This window comes from Podarcis bocagei (assembly GCF_964188305.1).
Source record: "Podarcis bocagei genome assembly, chromosome: 1".
In the NCBI taxonomy this organism is placed as follows: domain Eukaryota; kingdom Metazoa; phylum Chordata; class Lepidosauria; order Squamata; family Lacertidae; genus Podarcis; species Podarcis bocagei.
Genome location: NC_138125.1, coordinates 131,931,129 through 131,954,295, shown reverse-complemented (window position 1 = coordinate 131,954,295; position 23,167 = coordinate 131,931,129). Strand labels below are relative to the sequence as shown.

At 45.4% G+C, this 23,167-nt stretch overlaps 1 protein-coding gene and 2 long non-coding RNA genes across 3 annotated transcripts in view; 2 read left to right on the top strand and 1 right to left on the bottom strand.

Moving 5' to 3' along the window:
- Positions 1-6,364: 6,364 nt before the first annotated feature.
- CYP20A1 (cytochrome P450 family 20 subfamily A member 1) overlaps positions 6,365-23,167 on the bottom strand; it is a 39,818-nt gene continuing 23,015 nt past the window's right edge. The window contains exons 9-13 of the mRNA XM_081181166.1: positions 20,644-20,764; positions 18,361-18,472; positions 15,532-15,596; positions 9,600-9,689; positions 6,365-7,645 (exon numbers count right to left, since the gene is read on the bottom strand). Coding sequence (XP_081037292.1) covers positions 7,495-7,645; positions 9,600-9,689; positions 15,532-15,596; positions 18,361-18,472; positions 20,644-20,764 — 539 coding nt within the window. The 3' untranslated portion in view covers positions 6,365-7,494. The remainder of the gene's footprint in view (positions 7,646-9,599; positions 9,690-15,531; positions 15,597-18,360; positions 18,473-20,643; positions 20,765-23,167) is intronic.
- On the top strand, positions 10,486-18,445 carry LOC308582043. Its single transcript, XR_014005461.1, has 3 exons — positions 10,486-10,900; positions 15,538-15,631; positions 18,325-18,445. It is a non-coding gene; the product is annotated as an uncharacterized lncRNA (long non-coding RNA).
- On the top strand, positions 10,909-15,398 carry LOC308582424. The gene is made up of 2 exons (XR_014005683.1): positions 10,909-11,460; positions 13,869-15,398. It is a non-coding gene; the product is annotated as an uncharacterized lncRNA (long non-coding RNA).

The following is a 23,167-nucleotide window of genomic DNA, read 5'->3' as shown; positions in this document are numbered from 1 at the left end:
GCAAAACACCACATCCCAGCCCACAAGCTCTAAACACCTCTAGTTTTCAGCTGCAAATCGATCTGAACTGCTGACATTTATCTAACTTGTTCCATTTGTGGTTTATGTGAAAAAGCAACATCCTCATTTCTCACACATACTAAACACCCTCCATTCTCCAATGCTTTTCCTTGGTCTTCTAGGCCCAAATCCAGATTGATCTGATGGAGTAGCCGGCACCAGCAAAGATCCACAATGTTTTCCTGATTCTGTATTATTGCCTTACGATGCTCCTGAGCCTCAGGGCCTGTCCACCCCGCAGCTTAATGTACCGTATTTTTTGCTCTATAAGACTCACTTTTTCCCTCCTACAAAGTAAGGGGAAATGTGTGTGCGTCTTATGGAGCGAATGCAGGCTGCGCAGCTATCCCAGAAGCCAGAACAGCAAGAGGGATTCCTGCTTTCACTGCGCAGCGATCCCTCTTGCTGTTCTGGCTTCTGAGATTCAGAATATTTTTTTTCTTGTTTTCCTCCTCCAAAAACTAGGCGCGTCTTGTGGTCTGGTGCATCTTATAGAGCAAAAAATGCGGTAGCTTGTGAAACTCTTGTGCGTCCTTTAATTCTTCCCCCCATCCATTATCATTCTGCTCCAACTACTGCTATCCCACAATTTCTCCATCCTAAATGCGGAGTTCCCCTATGCCAGAGACATCCAGCTCCCAAGACTGTGCAATCTACTCCCAGAAGAAAGAACTAGCGGTGATCTACCCATTTTAGCAGGGGGCAACCCTATGTTGTTGAGCTTTTTTTTAGGAGGGGCAAGCCAAAGTTTCCAGCTTTATTGGGGTGGGGGTGGTTTGACATAGTTCTGCCTCTTTTTGCCAGGGAACACTCCATACAACGCTGCCCAGGTATTAACCCCGCCAGCGATAATGCCGTCTTCCATTTTTGCAGTCGTGCGCAGGGTGATCGACCGCTGTCACCCAGGGATCAACCCTGTTGATCGCGGTTGACCAGTTTGACATCCCTGCCCTATGCAATCCATGCAGCTCTCCTATCTGGATTTTCCAAGCATAGGAAACCTGTGGATTTAGGAAGCAGGTGGTGTGGGAAAGCCACCGTAGTTTGTGTGGAGCTCTATTTCCTAGCACCATTACAGTCCGCGATGGTGCCAGCAATTAAAAATTCCCAAGCGAGTTTTGCAAAGAACCCTCCTGTCTTGCCGATTTTAAAAAAGGCGACAAGAAGATTTGGCAGCGCGGAGGAGGCGAACGTACAGATTTTGAGTAGGAACGGATTGCCTAATTATTTATAGTTCAGTGCACTTGTAGGCCAGTGCCTCTTCCCCTCAAAAGAGAGAGAGATTTATCCTTTTTAAAAAGGAATTTACATAGAACAGAACGCTATATAATCAAGCTCATCCTCAGTCTTAGCCCACACATTTTTCGTTGTTGCAAACTGGTGTTAGGAGGGTGCGATCTGAAGCAAGCAAGTTGTGTGCTGGAAGTGTCTGCTGTGTAAGAGTAGCTAAATTGCAGCTAGGAAGTCGACATCATGTGCAATGCTGACTCTTTCCTTGATATTGAAGCTAGATGGGCAGGGTATAAATAATAGCATTATTATTATTATTATTATTATTAAAGATAAAGGGACCCCTGACCATTAGGTCCAGTTGTGGCCGACTCTGGGGTTGCAGCGCTCATCTCGTTTTATTGGCCGAGGGAGCCGGCATACAGCTTCCGGGTCATGTCGCCAGCATGACGAAGCCGCTTCTGGCGAACCAGAGCAGCACACGAAAACGCCATTTATCTTCCCGCTGGAGTGGTACCTATTTATCTACTTGCACTTTGATGTGCTTTCCAACTGCTAGGTTGGCAGGAGCAGGGACCAAGCAACGGGAGCTCACCCCGTCACGGGGATTTGAACTGCTGACCTTCTGATCGGCAAGTCCCAAGCTCTGTGGTTTAACCCACAGCACCACCCGCGTCCCATTATTATTATTATTCGTTGTTAAAATATTCAAGAAGCTTTGACTTGCAGAACACATAGCTAAGGAATAATATATGCAAAGTACAGTCGTACCTTGGTTGACAAACGCCTTGCGACTCAAAACGTTTTGGCTCCTGAATGCCGAAAACCCGGAAGTGCGTGTTCTGGTTTGCAAACATTCTTTGGAACCTGAAAATCCGACGCGGCTTCCAATTGACTGCAGGAGCTATGGTTTCTTTGGACAGAAATTCCCAGTGTTATTGACTGTTAGGCTTGCCCATACAGCCAGATCAATTTTTTAAATAATGAGCATGCTGCAATTGTGGTTGGTATTCAGCCGGCAGAGAAAATGGATGCTTACCTTGCTAAGCAAACTATTAGTCATAAATTTTAGAAACACTCCACACGGTGCCATCATAAATTAAATGCTGCAGCTCTGGAGAGACACTTTGGATTTACACCTTCAATTTCTATCAGAAAACCTGGCATATTGCCAGTGGCTTGCAGAGTTGGTTGGTTGTTCTGCAATGGTGTCATAAACACCTGCAAGAATGCTGAACGTGTGTGTTTTACCTGTGCACCTGCAATACTAATTTCCCTTTTAAAGTATGACTAAACTATAAGTTGCCAGTGTTTTGCAGGTCTCCACTCCTGTGTCTTCCGCTCAGCTAAAGAGACTGGCAGGTGGCAGAATGGCCGTGTGCCCAACATTAGAGAGGGCAGTCCTCTATTTGAAGGCAACATCTCTCTGAAGAGCTGTCTGGTCCACACCTGGTTTAAGGATAAAAGAACCTGTCAACGTTTTAAGCTTAGTGGTAGTGTCAACTTGAGCTCCGCATCAGTTGATGCGGTTTTTATTATTTTTATTAGTCTTTTATTAGCTTTCATCAGCCGCAGTATTTTATCCCTGTCATTTGGCAGCTATTATATTCACAAAGCTTGAGTTAAGGGCTTGAGTTAAAAGTCTTAGAGAAAGTCTTGGAAAGTATCGGAGAAAGCCTTAATTAGCTCCAGCTCAACTAAACCTACCAACTACTTATCAGTAGCTAACAGGACCAGTGGTCAGGGATGATGGGAGTTGTAGTCCCAAAACATCTGGAGGGCCGAGTTTGCCTATGCCTGGTCTAGTCCTTCCCCTGCCCACCCCCCTAATATTCTTAAGAGGGTCTCTTCTCCAGTCTTCAGAGAGTAGCTGGAAGTGGGGAGGCAGAAAATGGTCCTCCTGTCCTCCCACTCTGCAGTTTAATCTGAAATCTTAGGTGCAGTCCTGCGCCCAGAGCTCAGAAACTGCTCACGCTCATGAAATTCCCTGTCGCAAAAGGCGTCTAGAGCAATGGGGGTTTTGAACGCCGGCCACAACCTGATGAAGGAGCGGTTCCAGTTAATCTTGCGATTCTCCACCCTAGAGTTTGGATTTGATATCCCGCCTTTCACTCCCTTTAAGGAGTCTCAAAGCGGCTAACATTCTCCTTTCCCTTCCTCCCCCACAACAAACACTCTGTGAGGTGAGTGGGGCTGAGAGACTTCAAAGAAGTGTGACTGGCCCAAGGTCACCCAGCAGCTGCATGCGGAGGAGCGGAGACGCGAACCCGGTTCCCCAGATTACAAGACTACCGCTCTCAACCACTACACCACACTGGCTCTATGCTTAATCTGTAAAGAAAACCATGTTAAAAACAACCACAGGCTTCCCCAGCAATCAAACTATGTCAAAGCATACTTTATTTAAGGAAAGAATGAAGTCAGAAAGGAAGCAGGAGAACAGAACACCCAAACAAGTCCGGGATCAAGTAATGAGAAAAGTTCTTAATTCCTATCTGCAGTGGAAGTCAAAGAATGCACACTCTAGTCTCACCTTATAAACCACGCTCACTGAAATGTTGGGCAAAGCACGACCCTTTCTGCAACTTGCGTGCAAACAGCAGGAGACACACAGAGCTCTGCATGCCTAAAATTGAAGACATCTAAACTCTTCCGCATGTGCTCCCTGCATAATCCAATCACGGGTGCAGAGCCTCCATGTCTGCAAGACGTTTTCGCACTTTCTGCCGCATGCATGGGAGACAGCAGGCCATACCCTACTTCAGGTGTTGCAAATGCAGATAAGAAGCTGAGAACATGCTTACTGATGCTCAAGATTCCGTCATCCTCTTACAAGCCCTGGAAAGTCTTTTGCACCCTTGGCGGCTGTGTTTTGGCCGTTTTGTATAAGTAGGTCGTCTGCTTCCTGCTTTTCGGAGGATAAGCAGGCATCTTGTGGCATTCAAAAGGTTTAAAGTACCTGGCCACGAAGTTGCGGCAAGTGGCATTAAGGCATTTCCATCGCCCATTGCTTGGTTCTTCCAAAGTTGCACAGTGTTGATGTCGAGAAACAAGTTTATCGTGCTGGTCAGTGATCAAGTCAAATGCTCACCTCAAAATCTTAGAGATTCCGGCTTCTGGAAAGGGCTTGATTCACCCCAGTACAGATGGCAACAATTTTGCATGGGAGATCCATTCCCAACCCTGTTCCAAGGCCAAAAGGACCCACACTCTGGGAATCGCGCATCAATTGGGGACATGCCTAAAATGGTTGTTGCCTGTAGTTGTCATACAAAAGCATAGGGTACCCCTAGGCGGAGCATAGGGAGGTGGGGAATTCGAATAAGGTGCCTCCTCGCCAGGTAAGTCTAAACAATGGTTTGTAGCACAATTCAGAGGACTCTTTCAAGAATTAAGTAGAAAGCTCGGCAAGGGAAAGAAAGAATAAAAATAAAAATCCAGGGCTGCTAACCGGTCACCAGCCTTTAAACTTAGTGTACTAATTTTGCTGACTATTTTTAATTGCCTACTTTTCATTGAAGCTAATTGCATGGGTAGAAGAATTGCAATTTAAAAAGTTAGCAGGAAGAGGAACTCTGATTTTTAAAAAAAGGCACTTGGGCCTGAAAACAATTTGGAACGTTAGAACTGGATATGGAACAACTGATTGGTTCAAAATTGGGAAAGGAGTGCAACAAGGCTGTATATTGTCTCCCTGCTTATTTAACTTATATGCAGAATTCATCGTGCAAAAGGCTGGGCTCGATGAATCCCTAGCCGGAATTAAGATTTCCAGAAGAAATATCAACAACCTCAGATATGCAGATGACACAACCTTGGTGGCAGAAAGTGAGGAGGAATTAAAGAACCTTTTAATGAGGGTGAAAGAGGAGAGTGCAAAATATGGTCTGAAGCTCAACATCAAAAAAAGGAAGATCATGGCCACTGGTCCCATCACCTCCTGGCAAATAGAAGGGGAAGAAATGGAGGCAGTGAGAGATTTTGGGCTCCATGATCACTGCAGATGGTGACGGCAGCCACGTAATTAAAAGACGCCTGTTTCTTGGGAGAAAAGCAATGACAAACCTAGACAGCATCTTAAAAAACAGAGACATCACCTTGCCAACAAAGGTCTGTATAGTTAAAGCTATGGTTTTCCCAGTAGTGATGTATGGAAGTGAGAGCTGGACCATAAAGAAGGCTGATCGCCGAAGAATTGATGCTTTTGAATTATGGTGCTGGAGGAGACTCTTGAGAGTCCCATGGACTGCAAGAAGATCAAACCTCTCCATTCTTAAGGAAATCAGCCCTGAGAGCTCACTGGAAGGACAGATCCTGAAGCTGAGACTCCAATACTTTGGCCACCTCATGAGAAGACTCCCTGGAAAAGACCCTGATGTTGGAGAAAGGGACGACAGAGGACGAGATGGTTGGACATGTTCTCGAAGCTACAAACATGAGTCTGACCAAACTGCGGGAGGCAGTGGAAGACAGGAGTGCCTGGCATGCTCTGGTCCATTGGGTCACGAAGAGTCGGACATGACCAAATGACTAACAACAACAACAACAGGATCTTAGGTGATATCCTCAGTGGCAAAGATTTGGCTGGGTCCTTCCCATAGGAGATAACAGAGCCTCTCCTTAGGCAGATTCTGCTTCACTCGTTCCTGGCTTCCGAACCCTGATGGTATGGTTGCATAAATACACTGGTATTGTTTGAGTGCAGCCAGAGAAGGAGAATTCACCCCAGAACTGCACCCCAGGGAAGGTTCTGATGAGAGAGTCGGACACGACTAAACGACTAAACAACAACAATATAAAATGGGTTGATGATAATGCATAACAGAGATTCATTTGGATCGGAGCTACTTTTGAAAACAAAACACTGCATTGGTAGCGCAGCTGGTTTGGCCCCTCAAACCTGTATGGCAGAAAAGCCGCTCTTCCCAGAGCTCTCCGTTGAAAAAACAAAAATGCAACATCCTTAGGTCTGTTCTTCTGGATTAATTCAGTTCAGAACTACTCCTGAACACAGAGAGAATTCATCGATACAATCGCTGTGCATCACTCCTGAACCTGATCAGTCCCAATCCAGTTTAAGTCAGTTGCGGCCAAGTCCCATTGAATGCAACGGGGTGTCTCCAACTTACAATGAACGTGTTCCATTGCTTTCAATGGGGATTAGTCGCAACTGACTTAAAACTGGATTGGAGCCTGGACTAGGCATACAAATGAGAAGCTGTAACTAACTAATCTGCTTCTGCATGTCATCTTGAATATTCACCCACGGATTTATTCAATTCTCTTTCGAAACTTGTTTCTCCAATACAGCTCATGGAGAAGTAAGGACAATGGTAGGGCTTTACGATATTATACTTATTGAAAATGGGCTTCTGGCCTCCAAGCTGACCTTTTGTCTTTTGTAGCTAAGTCAAGGCTTAATTTAAGGCTAGAACTCATCAAACGTTACACCAAAAATTGTGTTTTCCCATGCAACGACACAGTCCTGAAAAAGTCATTCCCACCCCTGTAAGAATAAAAAGTGTCCCTTCATATATAAAAACAAGTTTGCCAGAACTTAACGGTGCATATACAAAATGCCTTACCTCAACCTACCTATACACACATTGGGTGTATACAGCATAAGAGCATCTAAAACAGAATGTGCGGCTATTTTGCAACTCTAATTATTTCCAGCTTTCGGTGGTGGGAGCTTAGTCTGCAATACATCTATTCTATAAAATTATCCTCTTCTGTCAATCCTTCAGTTTATATTACAGTTTCGTTAGAGGCAACCTGATTATCTTCAGTGTTTCAGTTGCCATGTTTCAAAAAGTGAAAATCCGGACACAAAAGTGGTTGATGGGCAAAGTCGTTGAGCTGTTTTTTTTAGTTTTGCCAACAGTTGTTGAGCTTTTATTGCGAAATGAAAAGAAGTTTTTGAACTGTTTTTAAGGAAATTCGCCAAAATCTAGACATGGATTGCCATACGCCCGGATTTTCCCGGACATGTCAGCGATTTTCACCCAGATGCTGTTTCTGACTGCCATATTCTGGTTAAGTCTGGGGAATTCTGAACATACAGCAGCCCTAGCTTAGGCCATTTTCATTAAAGAAGAGGGGAAGTATTTTAGGCCAAGAATGCCGAAAAATTATTACAGTGAGATAACGGAAGATGGCGGATGGCACTAATAGGACTCTTGAAATAAAACTCCACGGCTCGCCTCAGTTTCTCTTGGATATGGTTAACCAGGCTTCCTCCTTCGGCGAGGTGACCAGCTCATATCTGGTATCCACGACTTGACCTTCTACAGAACGCAAGTGGAGTTTCCTCACGATCACAGTCAGCAGGATTGTAGCTACCGTGTAGGCAAACCTGTGTAACCAGAGGGGAGGAGAAGGCAAATAATAATAATAATAATAATAATAATAATAATAATAATAATAATAATAATAATAATTTATTACTTATACCCCAGCCACTCTGGGCGGCTTCCAGGAAATATTAAAATACTGTGATACATCAAACATTAAAAGCCTCCCTAAACAGGGCTGCCTTCAGATGTCTTCTAAACGTCTGGTAGTTGTTCTTCTCTTTGACATCTGGTGGGAGGGCGTTCCACAGGGAGGGCCTCACTACCGAGAAGGCCCTCTGCCTGGTTCCCTGTAACTTGGCTTCTCGCAGTGAGGGAACCGCCAGAAGGCCCACAGCGCTGGACCTCAGTGAAGAAAAAGTCAGAGCTTTGGATCCTCCAAAACGTGTCTCTGAAGTGTGGGACCCTAAGGGAGGGCAGGGAATGCCCCCAAATGTATTTGGGGCAATTCCCCTCCTCTCCCTGTGTCCCATCCCGCAATGTTCAGGAGGTACCTGTCAGTTTGCATTTTTTGGAACAGAAAGTATTGATCCTTATGTGTAGAGATCTTTCCTATTCTAATTAATCCCAGAGGGTTCTGGAAGCTTCTCTGTGTGAAAGAAGCAAGCAGAAGGTTCCTGATGTTTGGGTTATTCCTTCAGAGAAGCTGAGTACAGTCATACCGCGGGTTGAAGTAGCTTGGGGATAAGTATTTTCGGGTTGTGTGCTGCGGCGACCCAGAAGTAATGGAGCGCGTTACTTCCGGGTTTTACCGCTCGCGCATGTGCAGATGGTCAAAATGACGTCACACGCATGCGCGGAAGCAGCAACACGCACAGACGTGGGTTGCGTTCGCTTCTGGATGCGAACGGGGCTCCGGAACGAATCCCGTTTGCATCCAGAGGTACGACTGTACAGCTGGCTTAAACTGGTTCTGTTATCTCTTCTGTCAAGGTCATGCTGGCGATAAAAATAGGCCAGAAGGAGCCTGGGTTTCACTTTCTCTTTCTATTTCACTTCCTTCTGGTGTGGTGTTCTGTACATAGTATGCTTAGCGTTGAGTTTTAGACTTATTATAAGTTATTGTAAGTTTAAGTTAAGTCTGCAGCAACTGGATTTCTTATGGACAGTGCCAATCCTGAATGTATTGTATTTGTGACCATTATGCTCATTTGCCTTCAGTAGCAGTAAAGCTCTGCTGGATGAAATATTAATTGCCTCTATTTTTTTAAGAATCCCGCAACGTGTTTTAAGATTTTACTCTGCTAGGCATACGTTGGAATCTGCTCTGGATCAATAACGAGTAGAATTTCATGACAGTACCCCACCCCAAACATGGGATGCAGGTGGCGCTGTGGGTTAAACCACAGAGCCTAGGACTTGCTGATCAGAAGGTCAGCGGTTCGAATCCCCGCAAGGGGGGGAGCTCCCATTGCTCAGTCGCTGCTCATGCCAGCCTAGCAGTTTGAAAGCACATCAACATGCAAGTAGATAAATAGGTACCGCTCTGGCGGGAAGGTAAACGGCGTTTCCATGCACTACTCTGGTTCGCCAGAAGCGGCTTCGTCATGCTGGCCACATGACCCGGAAGCTGTACGCCGGCTCCCTCGGCCAATAAAGCGAGATGAGCGCCGCAACCCCAGAGTCGGTCACGACTGGACTAATGGTCAGGGGTCCCTGCACCTTTATACCCCACCCCAAACCCTCCGGAGAGAGCCTTTTTTTGTAGGGAGGGCCCAGTCACTCGGGAGGCAAGGTGGAGAGTAAGAAAGAGGAGTGGACAGAAAAATTCCCTTCCATCTTATCTCTAGGATCAAAGCAAGAACGGGCAATGGAGGAGATCACACAATCCATTAGGCGGAATGACCTGGAAAAAATGCTACCCAAAAGCCCCCCCCCCCTTGCTGCCTCATTCCTCACAGAAACAGAGATGCTCTGTTCTTGCTCCCCCCCTCCCAAATAAAAAAATATGCTCACCTCAGTTCAGGGCATTCCTGGCTCCCTGAGAAACCCAGAAGGGAGAAGTTTTTCATGGCAGAGTCGTCACTGAATCTATCTGGATCAAATCTACAAAAGAAAGAAGGAACAAAAATAAGGATCGGAAGCTTCCCTGACCCCAAAAACTAGGTCTGCAAGAAAGCCTCTTCTCCTTCCGGAGGGGAGGGATTGTGAGCGGGAGCAGATTCCCGCGTCACACGGGGCGTTCTGCCCCCTGCCCTGACATCACGGCTGGCGCGCCACGCCTCCTGGTTGGGCACCCAATCGGGAGACACTGCGGAGGCGTAGTTTAGCCGCTTAAATGCGGCCACGCCAGCTCTCCCCGCCATTGGTTGCAGCTGTGAGGGTATTGGCGGCGAGCCTTCGGGCTCGAGTGGCGGTTAGGCATTGGAATGTGTTGTTGGTGTGTGGAAGGGCAAGGTGTGGCCATCGCCTACCCCTTCAATTAAGGGTATTCCGTTAAAGGAATCCAGCGGTCGTGGATCCTGTCCGATGCCTGTGTGGTGGGGGGCTATGGCACGACCCCCGGTGACATCAGGGGAGAGCTTATAGTTGTATTTGCATCAACAGGCTCCCCCTACTGGTGGTTAACCCCTCGTCAGACTCACCCCTCTTCGAGTGGGTGGAGTCTCAGTCTCAGTCAGTCTCAGTCAGTTTTATTGCACACAGCCAAAGGCTGCCGCAATGTACACAGAATTATTTGACAATTAAAAGAAAATATACTGAATTGGTAAAAAAAGACTTAAAACATTTATATTATTAAAGCATTACATACTCTAAACAAAGCTATAAAAGTACCCCAATGTACAAATAAAAACATTAAACGATAAAATTCAGAAGGTAAAATCATCACATTTTTTTGGAGTGGGTGGAGTCATAATGGCAGTTGTCCAATGCCTAAGCCAATACCTTCTCACTTGCTGTAATCAGTAAAGTTGTGGCCTTTTCTATCCCATTAACCTAATATCCGGTGTCCACGTGTCTTTATTATTCCCAAGCGGGGAACGGGTCCTCGAATCACAATGCCATTATAAGGCAGCCAGAAATTACATCAGTACAAAATACACAGGGCCCCAGTATCTGTGTGCCTTAACCCTTTTCTCCCTCGATTTCTGTACTGCTTGCTCTAAAGCCCTGCAATCTAATTTCTCTGCTCTCTTTTCTTCTTTCCTTGCAGCACAATGCTTCCTCCCAATTTTTCTCAACCCAGCCAGGCTGCGAACAAGTACCTGTGCAGAAGCTGATGATTCATTAGAGTGAAAAGCTTGTTTCACCATCAGGTCAGTGGGTTTTTAAAAGCAATTATACAGCCTAGTCTAAATTAACGTTAAGATTGCCATCATCGAGGGACTGACAAGGCGTAAGATGATGCCAGGCGTTAAATAATTCGGTATTTGAATGACTGGTATTAGTAATTGTATTATAATTTGGTATTGTTATAGTGAGGCTGTTATTGGGTGGTAATTGAAAATTAAGATGATGCCAGGCTGTTTATTTCCAAAGCAAAAAGGGGAAAGAGCATTCGCGGCAGAAAATAATACTGAGTAGAGGCTGTGTTGCAGCACATGTGCTATTTTGCATGCATGGTATTTCTCTGGATGTGAAAAGAATTACCGTATTTTTTGCTCTTATAGACTCACTTTTTCCCTCCTAAAAAGTAAGGGGAAATGTGTGTGCGTCTTATGGAGCGAATGCAGGCTGCGCAGCTATCCCAGAAGCCAGAACAGCAAGAGGGATTGCTGCTTTCACTGCGCAGCGATCCCTCTTGCAGTTCTGGCTTCTGGGATTCAGAATATTTTTTTTCTTGTTTTCCTCCTCCAAAAACTAGGTGCGTCTTGTGGTCTGGTGCGTCTTATAGAGTGAAAAATACGGTATTTACTTTTTTATTCTTCAAACCTTCAGCTGTTTGAGTGTTGCACCCTTTTCTTAAAAGCCAGCTGGGATTTGCAGTGAAACAGCAAATTCAGCTCATATTTGCTGAATTCCCTACTGCCAACTTTTTAAAAGCCAACCTGGAGACAATCAGAACAGGCAGCTATTAGTAGCTGCCGTATAGGGAAGAAAGTTCATTTTTTTTTTGCTTTTTGGGTCTGGCATAGGCTGCTTTCAGGACCAGGCCTATGCAGCAGGATTTGCAGGAGATGACAGAGTCTCCCTGTCAAGAGTTGTTTCCACTTCCCATACTCCTGCCCCCCACCCATGATTTAATAATAATAATAATAATAATAATAATAATAATAATAATAATAATAATATCTTTATTGTCATTGCCCCCATCGGGGACAACGAAATTACTTGACTGCTCCATAAAAACACTAATTAAACAATACAGTATAATACAGTAAGGGAGATTAGATGACTTTCAAAGTCCGGGCTTCCCATTCAGGGCCGAGATCGCTCTGGGGAAGAAGCTGTTCTTAAGACGGCTTGTTCTTGTCTTCATCGTCCTGTATCTCCGTCCCGACGGCAAGAGCTCGAAGAGACAGTGACCAGGATGCGATGGATCTTTTACTATGTCCAGTGCCTTCCTATGGCACCTTGTGGCATAAATCTGCTCCAAGGTGGAGAGTGGGCAGCCAACAATGCTCTCCGCTGCCTTAACAACCCTGCACAACCCAACCCTGTCCTGGGTAGTACAGCTTCCGTACCACACACATAAGCCATAAGTGAGCACGCTCTCAATGGCACAGTGATAGAAGGCAAGCAGCAGTTTCTGCGGAAGATGGTTTTTCCTTAGTATTCTCAAAAAGTACAGGAGTTTCATGAAGAAATTTCTTTCATCCCACTGACATCATCACCACATCCTTGCCATATAGCTCCCAGCCAGTGTCCTCATTTTAAAAAGGGACAACAGCACTTGCGCTTCCAGTTCTTCCTGTGGAACTCCTGGAGACTATATCAGGACCTACGATTCTTATTGGCTGTGTTGCTCATCTGCTTCCTTTTTCCAAGAGGAAAGCTATGGCTGCCGGAAAGAGAACAGGGGCCCTTGGACTGAATTTATTTCTTTAGATTAAGCCCTACTGTGTTTCCGCCCTGAACTGAAATCAGTAAGCAACCCCAGAGCAACGGTGCCCAAACTATTAAAATTTGCCATCTGGAGGCCAAAGAGCGCTAGAGCAGTTCCTGTCGTGCTGCAGCAGTCAAAATCTGAAGCCAAGAATCCATAAAAATGAGTCTGGAAATAATGAGGTAGAACCTCCATTTCCTTAAAAATAAAAACCCATGATTGATGTTTCCTCCTCCGAACCACAGATTTCATTATGCATTGCGATTGCAACACCTCCTTCTCACAGCGACCTGTTTTTAAAAAGAAAATCCTGCACACAGCATTTGCCACAGAAGGTCATGAACGTTCAGAAAAGGAAGTTATTGATTAAAAAAAATAATGCCACCCAAAGCATTTTGCAAGAACACATTTGCAAAGCCCTGAGTTTGAAAGCAAAGGTGCAAATCCGTCTTAACAAAAGGGGCTTTTCGCCTCACCCAGGATGTTTAATAATAATAATAATAATAAATTTTATTTATATCCCGCCCTCCCCAGCCGAAGCCGGGCTCAGGTCGGCTAACAACAATAAAACAGTACAACAGTACAACACAACACTCTAAAATCATTCATTATAAAATTAATTCAAAACAAACCACTGGTTTAATTAGGTTCAAAAAAATATAGAACTGAACTGCACGTTCAGAACCATCTCCTGGGACTGTATCGGGGGGGAATGTTCTCCCGCACTTCTAAAACCTCCCGTCTGCTAAAAAGGAAGGCATCGAGGAGAGGTCTTCCGCAATACAGCTGTAGGCTATTTCCAGATCAGCAAGCATATGGCAAGAGGCTATTTCGTCTCTCGCCATCCCATACAAGCAGCACAACAGACCGGTTGTCAGTTGATTTCCAGGCCCAACTCAAGGTGTTCACGTTACTGTTTAAAGTCCTAAATGACTTAGGCTCCAAATACCTGAAAGACTGCCTCTTTCCCTACAGATGATAGGCAAACCTGTATCAGGAATTTTTTAATGTCTTAATGTTTTACCATTTTTTTATGTAAACTGCCCAGAGTGGCTGGGAAAACCCAGCCAGATGGGCAGAGTATAAATACAGTGGTACCTTGGGTTACATACGCTTCAGGTTACAGACTCCGCTAACCCAGAAATAGTGCTTCAGGTTAAGAACTTTGCTTCAGGATGAGAACAGAAATCGTGCAGCGGCTGCACAGCAGCGGCAGCGGGAGGCCCCATTAGCTAAAGTGGTGCTTCAGGTTAAGAACAGTCTCAGGTTATGAACGGACCTCCGGAACGAATTAAGTACTTAACCCGAGGTACCACTCTAATAATAATAACTAGTTATAACTGGTTAGAGCGTGGTGCCAATAACGCCAAGGTTGCAGGTTCAATCCCCGTATGGGACAGCTGCATATTCCTACATTGCAGGGGGTTGGACTAGATGACCCACAGAGTCCCTTAGTTGGAAGAGACCTTGTGGGTCATCTAGTCCAACCCCCTGCAATGTAGGAAATATTTGCCCAGTATAGGTCTCAAACCTACAACCCGGAGATTAAGAGTCTCGTTCTCTACCAACTGAGCTATCCTGGGAAGCCAGGTCAAGAGAAGACTTCTTTTTCCACATGCTATTTTTCCATGCGCAGGGCTTTTAAAAAAACAACAACAAACAAACACTGGGGAGAATTCCAACATGCAGTCCTCCCCCTTTCCTCTAAAATAGTACAGTGGTACCTCTGGATGCGAACGGGATCCATTCCGGAGCCCCATTCACATCCAGAAGCAAACACAACCCGCGTCCGTGCGTCTGCACATGCTCGGGTCCCGATTTGCCGCTTCTGCGCAGGCACGTGACGTCATTTTGACCGTCTGCGCATGTGCGAGAGGCGAAACCCAGAAGTAACGCGCTCCGTTACTTTCGGGTCGCCGCAGCGCGCAACCCGAAAATACTTATCCTGAAGCTACTTCAACCCAAAGTATGATTGTGCAATATACCTGAAGGGAAGACAGGAGTGCCTGGCACGCTCTGGTCCATGGGGTCACGAAGAGTCGGACACGACTAAATGACTAAACAACAACATACCTGAAGGAGCGTCTCCACCCGCACCGTTCAGCCCAATCACTGAGGTCCAGTGCTAAGGGCTTTCTGGCAGTTCTCTAACTACAAGAGGTGAAGTTACAGGGAACCAGGTAGAGGGCCTTCTTGGTAGTGGCGCCTGCCCTGTGGAACACCCTCCCATCAGATGTCAAGGAAATAAACAACTATCTGACTTTTAGAAGACATCTGAAGGCAGCCCTGTTTAGGGAAGCTTTTAATATTTGATGAATTATTGTATTTTAATATTTTGCTGGAGGCCACCCAGAGTGGCTGGGGAAACCCAGCCAGATGGGCAGGATATGTATGTATGTAAGTAAGGTAAAGGGACCCCTGACCGTTAGGTCCAGTCGTGACCAACTCTGGGGCTGCAGCGCTCATCTCGCTTTATTGGCCGAGGGAGCCGGCGTACAGCTTCCGGGTCATGTGGCCAGCAGGACTAAGCTGCTTCTGGCGAACCAGAGCAGCGCACGGAAACACCGTTTACCTTCCCACTGGAGCGGTACCTATTTATCTACTTGCACTTTAACGTGCTTTTGAACTGCTAGGTTGCCAGGAGTAGGGACTGAGCAACGGGAGCTCACCCCGTCGCAGGGATTCAAACCACCGACTTTCTGATTGCCAAGTCCTAGGGTCTGTGGTTTAACCTACAGTGCCACCCGCATCCCTATGTATGTATGTATGTATGTATGTATAAATAAATAAATAATTATTATTATTATTACAGCCCAACCATCCATTTAGAAACACATGGCAAAATCAGCTGGAAGGGAAGGGGAAAGACAGAAACGGATAAAGTTACTTGTGTTTCCATACTTATAGGGCAACGGCCAAGTCGAGCTGTCATGTAACACCACACCGAGCGCATACAGCACGAGAGTCTGAAACGAAATGAAAAATGCATCACTTTAGCCAGGTCAGATGACACACCACATTTGTCGCACACAAACGGCGCACCCTAGCAGAGCACTGCAGGCTTTGCAGAGGGATTCTGTACCTCTCAACAGGCCTTTCTCCCAAGCAAACTGGTACAGGATGTCAACTGAATAAGCTTTATTCATGCAAAATCCAGCCACCTTGCAGAATGAATGTGAAGTGAACCAGTCTAATTTCCAGTTGTTAAATTTGAAAGGAGTGGTGTTTTTTTTTGGGGGGGGGCATTTTGCTAGTGAAAGCAGAACATCTGCTAGGAAACCAGCAATAATACATTGCTGTTATTGGGGGGGGGGGGTGGAATATATTTGAATGCAGGAATGCAAAAAAACAAAAAAACCCAAGCCCTGCAGGCTTCATTTTGTTTTATGAATGGAAGTAAGATAGACACTTCTAGGCAAGCTGATTAAAACAAGACTGATGGAAGACGTCTTATTCTATTTTTTTTTTAAAAAAAATAATATTTATTGAAATTTCAAAGACAAAAAAAATACATAAAAGACAATGAAAAAATATAGAAAAGAAAAAGGGGAAAAGCATACAAAATACAAAGTATAGAAAAAATATATATATAAAAAAGCACTTAGAAACAACTTTATCCTTCCGTATCTTACATTTCATTTCCTTCCTTTCCTGACCTCCTCTCACCTCCCTTTTTTGTATTCTGGTTCAATTGGTTAATTCAGCAATTCCTTTCCCTCTTTGTTCTTGTCTTAGTCCTTTAACTTAATATATTATAACTTTAAATTCTCACCTATTAACCAGCCATTTTTTCATACACCTTTACGACATTGCTGCTAGAACCACTTAATTTCATTCTAACATTCATTAATTTTACAGTATTTCTGTAAATAGTCTTTAAATTTCTTCCAATCTTCTTCCACCGACTCTTCACCCTGGTCTCGGATTCTGCCAGTCATTTCCGCCAATTCCATGTAGTCCATCACCTTCATCTGCCATTCTTCCAGAGTGGGTAGATCTTGTGTCTTCCAATACTTTGCAATAAGTATTCTTGCTGCTGTTGTAGCATACATAAAGATAGTTCTGTCCTTCTTTGGCACCATTTGGCCGACCACGCCCAGAAGAAAGGCCTCTGGTTTCTTCAGAAAGGTATATTTAAATACCCTTTTCATTTCATTATAAATCATCTCCCAGAAAGCCTTAATCCTTGGGCACGGGAAGACGTCTTATTCTAGTTTCTCTTTCAGATTGGCTCATTTGAGCCTTCCCTTCAGATGCAAGGAATGCTTTGAAGCTCTAAAGCGGACATCAGGATGCAATCCTGAGCATGCTAGCCTAGAGAAAAGTGGGGTTTGGCTCTAAGCAAGCACAGCCTGGGGGAGGGGGTCAGGATGAGGGAGGATGTGAATGTACCATTTAAATCAGGGGTCAGCAACCTTTTTCAGCCATGGGCCGGTCCACCATCCCTCAGACCATGTGGTGGGCCGGATTATTATTATTTTTTTTTGGGGGGGGGGATGAACGAATTCCTATGCCCCACAAATAACCCAGAGATGCATTTTAAATAAAAGGACACATTCTACTCATGTAAAAACACACTGATTCCTGGACCGTCCGTGGACCGGATTGAGAAAGTGATCCAGCCCCTGGGCCCTAGGTTGCCTACCCTTGATTTAAATGAAGGAAGTAACCATAGCTTGGGTGATACAGGAAACCAAGGTTACTTAAGAGATTTCCTTTTAAATTGTGGTTTACACGAAGGGTCTGATAGCGGTGATCTGATAGCCTGGCTTACTGGAAAAAGAACACCCTGGTTTCTTAACCTCATGCATAAACCTCTACCTAAGCATTCCTATAATAAAAACAAAAATTAGCTTTCATCCATAGGAAAGGGAGACTTTAAAAAAAAACTTTTTTTAAAAAATAAATTTTATTAAGGCTTATAGAGGAAAAATACAAAACTTAGCATATTCCCCTGTTTTTGAACCAAACTAAGACTTTGATCTAGATACAATAAAAACATAAAAAGGGGGGGAGCGAAATAGAGAGAGAAAGAAAGAAAGAAAGAAAGAAAGAAAGAAAGAAAGAAAGAAAGAAAGAAAGAGGTTAAAAGAGAAAGATCGAAAAATAAGATTCAGAAAGTAAAGAACTTCTGATTCTTCCTATGTCTGCTATATAAAAACAATATTCGCTTCATCCAATCCAATATAAAGGTAAAGGTAAAGGGACCCCTGACCATTAGGTCCAGTCGTGGCTGACTCTGGGGTTGCGGCGCTCATCTCGCTTTATTGGCCAAGGGAGCCGGCGTACAGCTTCCGGGTCATGTGGCCAGCATGACTAAGCCACTTCTGGCGAACCAGAGCAGCCCACGAAAACGCCGTTTACCTTACCGCCGGAGGTATTTATCTACTTGCAACTTGACATGCTTTCAAACTGCTAGGTTGGCAGGAGCAGGGACCGAGCAACGGGAGCTCACCCTGTCGTGGGGATTCGAACCACCGACCTTCTGATCGGCAAGTCCTAGGCTCTGTTGTTTAACCCACAGCGCCACCCGCATCCCTAATCCCATATAACACCCAACAAATCCACTTTCTATGAGCAAACATTATTTTCAGTCCTCAAATCTAAATATCATTATTTCTTTTTCATGCAAAACCTCTCTGAGACGTTTCCAACCTTTAACAAATGTTAACAATGACTTTTCTCTGATTAAAGGAAAGGGAGGCTTTGAGCGCCGGCTTCCAGTCCTACCTCTTTGGGAATAATATGCTGGTCAACGCTGCCCTCCAGCTCTTGCAGCCGAGCCGCAATTGGTGTCAGTTTTGATGTCCTCACCGTCTCACACAGAACCTGCCGGCAATATCTGCAAACAGAGAAACCCATTGCAAGCCAAGCCTTTCGCTTGAAGCAAGAAAAAGGCAGCAACAATGAAAACCCCATCGGACACACATCTTCAGACTCCTGAAGAAGGCTTCTTAGATTCTGTAAGGGCTTCACGTTAAGTTACAGCGCAACTTGTAGCAGGATCAATCCATTAGGGTACAAATTGCATTTCAACTGGCCAGAAGGCAGGTGCAAAACATTCCCAAATTGCTATCCATGCTTTGAAGAAAAGAAGCACAGATTCTGATGTGGGGCTCACGTACTCCATGCCCCCTGAGTCTTTCAGTTCTACCTCTGGTCCATGGATTTGCTTAAAAATCAGGGCCTAATGTTACAAGATGCTGTCTAGCAATGACAAACCTAGACAGCATCTTAAAAAGTAGAGACATCACCTTGCCAACAAAGGTCTGTTTAGTAAAAGCCATGGTTTTCCCAGTAGTGATGTATGGAAGTGAGAGCTGGACCATAAAGATGGCTGATCACCGAAGAATTGATGCTTTTGAATTATGGTGCTGGAGGAGACTCTTGAGAGTCCCATGGACTGCAAGAAGATCAAACCGATCCATTCGGAAGGAAATCAGCCCTGAGTGCTCACTGGAAGGACAGATCATGAAGCCGAGGCTCCAATACTTTGGCCACCTCATGAGAAGAGAAGACTCCATGGAAAAGACCTTGATGTTGGGAAAGATGGAGGGCACAAGGAGAAGGGGACGAGGTGGTTGGATAGTGTTCTCGAAGCTACCAGCATGAGTCTGACCAAACTGCGGGAGGCAGTGGAAGACAGAAGTGCCTGGCGTGCTCTGGTCCATGGGGTCACGAAGAGTCGGACACGACTAAACGACTAAACAACAACAACAATGTTACAAGATTGCCTCGTAACCAGGGTTTGCTAACCCACTTCAGTTCTGGTTTGTGTTGACCATGGTTATATCTGGACTTAAACAAAACGTAGAAAGGAGGAGGGAAACTGGTGTAAGAGAAGGTAACAGAAGGAGTGCAAGGTCAGTCTGGATGACTGGCTTCTTGAGCGTTCATCTTGATTTGTTTGCATAAAACTCGGGGGGAAGTTGTAAGGCCTTCATTCAGATTTGTTTGCAGAGAGGCTATAGGACGACATTGCATCAAGCCAACTGCAATCCAAATTCGCCCGGGACTTTTCCTAACACTTTCCTTACTGCAAGAAGTCAGATGTCTGCTTGGAAGTAGGTCTGCTGCACATAGCTGTCAACTTACAGATTTGAAAATAAGGGACCAGCAGCCTCGAAAATAAGGGTTCAGCAGTCAAAATAAGGGATTTTAGCCAACCAGCTCCTTTCCTTTCCCCCATAACAGTCAATCGAAGGAGCCTCCAAAACAAATCCAAAAGCCCCCCCACCACGAGATCGCCACCCGCCATCGTACTCAACCAGCTCCTTTCCTTTCCCCCCACCATGTGCCCCCGCTCCAGACAGACCTTTTCCCCGGCAAAGGTGAGTGGGCCATCGATGACGTATCCATCCGATTCCAAGCACAGGTATGTTCAACTTCTGAGCCCCTCCAAGCCAAAGGCAGAAAGCCCAGCCAGCAGCCAAACAAAGCCTCAAGCGGTGGTTCCCACAGCGCAGCAACCCGGCAAAGGGGATGCAGCAAGGAAAACCACCATCACCTCTCCGCTGGGAAGTGCTGAGCAAAGGCGAGTCCCCAGGCAACGCGGCCGATTTGATCGGCACAAGGCATGCAAGCTCCACCCCCCAGTCGTTCTTAGACTCCTTATTGGGTGAGCAATGCAGCCAAGCAACACAATTGGAGCCTCCCTCCTTCCTGGCCGGCAGGGAGGGAGGGAGAGGAGCTGCTTCCTTTGAAACCTGGGAATTTTACGGGATATCATCAATCCGGGACAGCAATGGGAAACGGCGCTGGGATAAGGGAGTTTCCCGCCAAATAAGGGACGGTTGACAGCTATGCTGCTGCACACAAGCGCCAAATCGTCTTTAATGGCACAAGCTGAATTTGCCTGCGTGAGATTCCTACATGCCAAATCGCAACAGCGTGGAAGAGGTCCAGGGGTGCGTGGTACAATCCTGCTCTCAAAACTGCTTAGGTTATCAGGAAAGTTGTAGCTGTTGAGTCCCAAGCATAGCCCTAAAAACACACACACAACCAAGTGAATACCTGAGTTGCTCAATTTTCACAGGTGTAACTGGACCTTTTCCAAGAACTTGGTCCATCTCCTTGTAAAGCTTCTCCTGAATTTCTTTTGAGGTAGTCAAGAAATAAACTGCCCAGGTGCACACTGTCATATAAAAAAAGAAAAAGACGAGAGGATATGTTAAGTCAGCAATTTCTCCCTTTCGATTTACAGTTCCTGTACGGTAGCTAAGAAAAGAAAGCAAAAACGCAGAATGTAAAGATCAGATCATACGAAGCAGTGCTACCCACAAAGAGGAAACAGCTGTTCTGGGGAAATGAAAATATATGCTTGCAAAAACCAGAAGGACATTTCAAAAGCCTCAAGAGTTCTTTTGAAGTATGGCTGCTACTTAGCAATTATGGAGTGCTTTCGCCTAAGTGCGCCACATGTAAGATTCAGCCAGCGCTATAACCACCTTGTAAAAAGTAGACAATTATTATTATTATTCCCACATTGTAGGTGGAGGCTGGGGAGATAGTAGCTTGCTGAAAGCTATCCAGTGAGTTTAAAGCAGAGCCCAGATTTAGATGATAGATTTCTAGCTCATAGCCCCTATGCTAGAATAGCTTTTGAAGGAGTTGGAAATCTCTAGAGCAGGGATATGGATCCATCCCACGGGCTGGCCATTTCGACAGGCGGGTGGGAGACTGCCTACCTGTCAATCAACTGACATCGCTATGGTGTCAGGCAACCAATTTTTCCTTTGCAGCATGGCGAACCGCGCCGGGGGGGGGGAACTAAGCCAAGTGAGGCTTAATGTTTCCACCTATCTGCAACTTCAAGCCTGTAGAAGTTTCCCCATGCCCCATTTAGGGCAGGGGTCAGCTGCACTAAAGCCTTCTTAGACTTTACCGATTGGTAGGGTGAGCGTTGCTCCCAGAGAGGGAGGAAGGAGTCAAAAGACACCGAGGTTGATTCAGAGAAAGAGTTCTTGATTTCTGCTCTCCGGAGTAGCAGAAAGGCACTTGTGTGGTCAGTTCACAGCAAGTCCGAAGAAAGAGAAATTTCACACAGTATGTATATCCTCCAGGCACCCTCTTCCCCCTTCCCCAGGAATCCAGCCTCGTATGTTCATACACGTAAGTTGACATCCATGACCATAAACAGATGTTCCTGTTCCTGTACTCTTATCTTGGGGTTAAGAGGGTCACTCAGCTATAGGAGTTTCCCTTGACGCCATCTCTATCTCCAGCTGTGGGGGCTGACAGACCCTGTCTTGCTCTGCCGTCCCGTCTCCACTTCGGAACTGACAAGGCCATCCATTAAGCGTCACGGACTGATAAAGGAGAGGGTTTTGTTTATACAGCTGGGTTCTTGTTATACATTGGCTCAAGTGCTCAAGTTAATGGTTTTTAGCTAATGGACCCTTGGAGAAGGAAAAATGGGGATTTTGGGGCCCGTTTCAGACTGACTGCACAGTCAGGCTTTAGATTTGGGAAACGCATTCCTTCAGCACTACCGAGAGCTCCATTATCCCAGCTGGCTTGTTCGTACCACCGATCTGCTGACAGTCTGTGACAGCAAGCCTCCCTCGCCGGCACGCAACAAAAAACGTACTTTTAAGGCTCATGACCATGCATCTGCAGTCATGTCTCTACCTGCGCCATGCCCAATGGCATGTACAGCATTGGGTAAGGGGCAGTTGGCTGTGGTTTGTAGAAAATGGCTTCATGTGATGAATGGGGACCAATCTCACCCCTACTCAAGCCACCCCAATCAAGTGAAACCTGATTCTGATATAATGATCAAAATAATATTCTGTCCTTCATATGTGGGGATATCCCATTTTATCTTTGGGACAACTCTACAAGGTAGGTTAGCCTGGAAAGGCAATGACCCAAGGTCATCCATTTTAATTAATTAAATTTCTGTACCATCCTTCATGCAAGGATCACAGGGCAGCTGGCAATATGAAGCTTCATGGCTGAGCAGTGATTTGAACCCAAGACTTCCTAGTCCTAATTCACCAACCATAGTATGTTGCAAGAACTGGACATGGAGGAAGGGTTTAATTTCCTTCTTGGGCACAAATCACCCCAGGTATAAGATAAGCCCACAGGTGTAGAGTTAGCCAAGACAGCTGATTAAGGCATGTCAGTTCATTGGTCAATCAGTGGGTTTGCCTGGGAGTCTGTGTTAAGTCTTGAATTGCTGCATCAACAGAAATATTTGTATATATCTGTATCTGCAAAGCCGACAAGCTGTATGCCTGTATCAATGTCTGGAACTGTATTACTGAAGCCTTATCTTCTGCCCCAGTAAACTATTTTGGACTTCAAGCTGCCTCTGTGTGGAGAATGGAACTAGGCGCAACTTCTGCTACATGGGTCTCACTTCAGAGTCCCAACATAATACACTCTTTGCCGTTGCTCACCTATGACTAGGCTTGGTCCTATGGGCAACTTTCTACATTTCCATTGGCCTAGGACCTTGAAGAGTAAAATCTATTGTGTTTTGAGTTTTCACAGGCACAAGCCTACGCCCGTCAGTTGCACAACGCTTTAT